Genomic DNA, 3,026 nt, shown 5'->3' on the forward strand with positions numbered 1-3,026 from the left:
GATGCATACTTGATTCAACATTCTCAAATCAATCAGTTTGGTACACCACATTAAAAAACTAAAGAAAAAATATCTCAGTAACATTTCATCAGACACAGAAAAAGAATTTGAAAAAAACAGTTTCATTATAAAAACTATGAACAAAGTAGGAAGACAAGAGAACAACTTGAACATAATAAAAGCTGTTAAGAAAGGCCACAGCTATTATTACACTCAATAGTAAAAGGTTAGAATATTTTGGTCCAATATCTGTAACAAGGCAAGAAGAAAGCTTTAGGCATTTCACTTCCAGGCCTCAACATTTGTTAAAAACATAGAAAGTTCTGGCATAAATACCTACACAGAGCTTAGACATAAACCCACATATTGATGACGAGCTGATTTTTAGCATGAGAACCATCAATATGACATGGCTACATTGTAGTGTCTTCCAAAGAGGGTGGTATGAAAACCGGATTTTCCCATGAAAAGAATTAAGAATTTTAGGTTAGAATAAACACAAAAATTCACTCCAAATGCCTCAAATATCTAACTGAAATACCTGTAATTGTAAAACTCCCAACCCTCAAAAAATTAGCATCTTTTTCAGGATATTACATTCAAATCACCTACAAAAAAAGCAGAATTGAACAAGTGGGAATAGACTATGAAAAAGATTCTGCAAAGCAACAAAGTAACTACAACTTACAGAATTGGATAATATGCCATATATCTAAAAAAGTTTTAATGTCCAAATGTAAAAGAAACTTCTACAACTCAACAGCAAAAAGAAAAATAGCCTCATTTTTAATAATCAGTTTTACACCTTTAACACTGTAAGAACCTACAACTCAGGTTAATGTTTGTCTCCATGGGCAACGGTCCGTCTTTGTGTCTACTTAGCTGGACAATACTGTGTATTGATTTGACAAAACACTAATCCATGTGGTGGTGTGAATTTTTAACAGACGTTATTGAAACTGGAATCGGTTGACTCTATGTTAGGTAGATTATCATTGATAACCTGCTTGCCCTGTTTCCATCAGAGCAGAACTGGAGAAGGTAAAACTCCACGGTGATTAAGCAGCTTCAGCTCTTTCTGAGACTTCCAACCTGCACTTACTGATGGTCGGCCCTGAGGATATTGGATGTTCCAGCCATCCCCCAAAATTGTCATCCCCTACATCTCACAGGGAAAACATCTTCCTTTTGCAAAAAGCAGGAAAAACAAATGGAAAAAGGAGAAAAACGACGAAAAAAGAAAGTTAATGGATTAGGAACAAAAGAAGCACCAGATCGTTCCTGATACTGATTTGCATACTTTCGTGTCCGGAGGAGGATCAGACGTGAAATCTGTGAGGTTCTACATGACGCTGACCCTGGTTCAGCCTCTCTATTGTCTGTGACCAGGACCCGTAAAGACTGTTCCAGTCAGGGAATCTCACTGAGGTCCCTGTCCTGGTTCTGATTGGAGAAGACTCACCGGGAAGCCCTGAGGTTACTCTGGACTCTGATGGTTGTGACCATGGTTGAGGAATTTTCATCCGTGTCAGCGTCAATCTGCATTTTGTGCCAGGGAGAAAAGGTCCTTATATGCATAGAAAAGACATTGTTAGGAATAGTTTTCTAAATTTAAGAGGTTCCCTGGGGAACCGTCAGAAGAAGACAAAGTCCCACATCCTGACAGGAAACAGCCTCCATCTGCACCTGCCTCCGGGGCTGACTCTGACCAGTGGCTCCTGAGCGCCCCCTGCAGCTGATTCCCCCCCAGCGTTCCTGCAGGGAGGTTTGTGTCTGGGCTGTCACTGACTTCCCCTCACTGTGTCTCTCGCACAGTAATACACAGCCGTGTCCTCAGCTCTCAGCCTGTTCATTTGAAGATACAGCGTGTTCTTGGAATTGTCTCTGGAGATGGTGAATCGGCCCCTCACGGAGTCTGCATAGTGTTTATTACTTCCATCATACGATATAACTGCCACCCACTCCAGCCCCTTGCCTGGAGCCTGGCGGACCCAGTTCATGCCATAGTTACTGAAGGTGAATCCAGAGGCTGCACAGGAGAGTCTCAGGGACCTCCCAGGCTGGACCACGCCTCCCCCAGACTCCAGCAGCTGCACCTGACACTGGACACCTGCAAACAGAAGGACACCGTTATCAGAAACTGCCATACAAATCCAGTTTTTCTCACTCATGTTCACTCACACTCAATCTCTCTATTTCTCCATGAATCACCTCTTAAAAGAGCAACAAGGAAAACCCAGCTCAGCCCAAACTCCATGGTGAGTCCTCTGTGTTCAGTGCTGATCACCGAATGGAAACACCTCCGACTTCCAGTGCTGGGCTCCTCTCCCAGAGCTGCAGGGTCAGGGCTGGGCTGGTTTTCATCAGTAGAGGGAGGGCCCTATTTGCATGTCCCCCACTATATAGCAAGCTCTGGGGTGGGACATCTGAGGAGAGGCTGGGCTCAGGGCAGATGAAGTGTCCTGGGGGAGATTGGTAATAATTGCATCATTCAGGAAAATATAGTTATATATTATATGATTGTGCCTTGATTAACACTTAGCTCTCATAACTTTATTTTATTCTTACATATATACACAATATATTTAATGCAGGCTTCAATGTTATATTTTACAGGAGATAATTTACATAGAGAACACAGCAGTTGTGCAGTGTCTAAGATAACACATCTAAAAACAATTAGTCCCATTACCTGGGCCTGTGCTCTAACCACTGGAGGAGGCAGCTCCCCTGAGATAACTCCAGGGCAGCGTGGACCATGCCTAGTGAAGTCTGCAGGATTCCCCATTTGTTATGACAACTTTCTGTGATTTACCTAAATACGCAGAGTCAACCATGGTTCATGTGTATGTTTTTGGAAGTCAGTTATATTCCTTGTGTTAATATAGATCTATTTGTTGCTGCAATTCAGTCAAATATTATCTCATCAGTTTCTTTGTTATTGCTTTATTCGAGTGTAATTAATAAATAATTCAAATTTATGGTGAATGATTTGAAAAATGTAGACCTATGTTTGCAACCATTCA

At 41.7% G+C, this 3,026-nt stretch overlaps 1 gene segment (V, D, J or C); it reads right to left on the minus strand.

The window, feature by feature from the left end:
• Nucleotides 1–1,457: 1,457 nt before the first annotated feature.
• On the minus strand, nt 1,458–2,354 carry LOC117975702 (immunoglobulin heavy variable 3-30-like). The segment is given in 2 exon segments: nt 1,458–2,110; nt 2,212–2,354. Coding segments are annotated over 2 exon segments (375 nt in total).
• Between the last annotated feature and the right edge of the window lie 672 nt (nt 2,355–3,026).

The sequence above is a fragment of the Pan paniscus genome, chromosome 15 (genome assembly GCF_029289425.2).
Source record: "Pan paniscus chromosome 15, NHGRI_mPanPan1-v2.0_pri, whole genome shotgun sequence".
Taxonomy (NCBI): domain Eukaryota; kingdom Metazoa; phylum Chordata; class Mammalia; order Primates; family Hominidae; genus Pan; species Pan paniscus.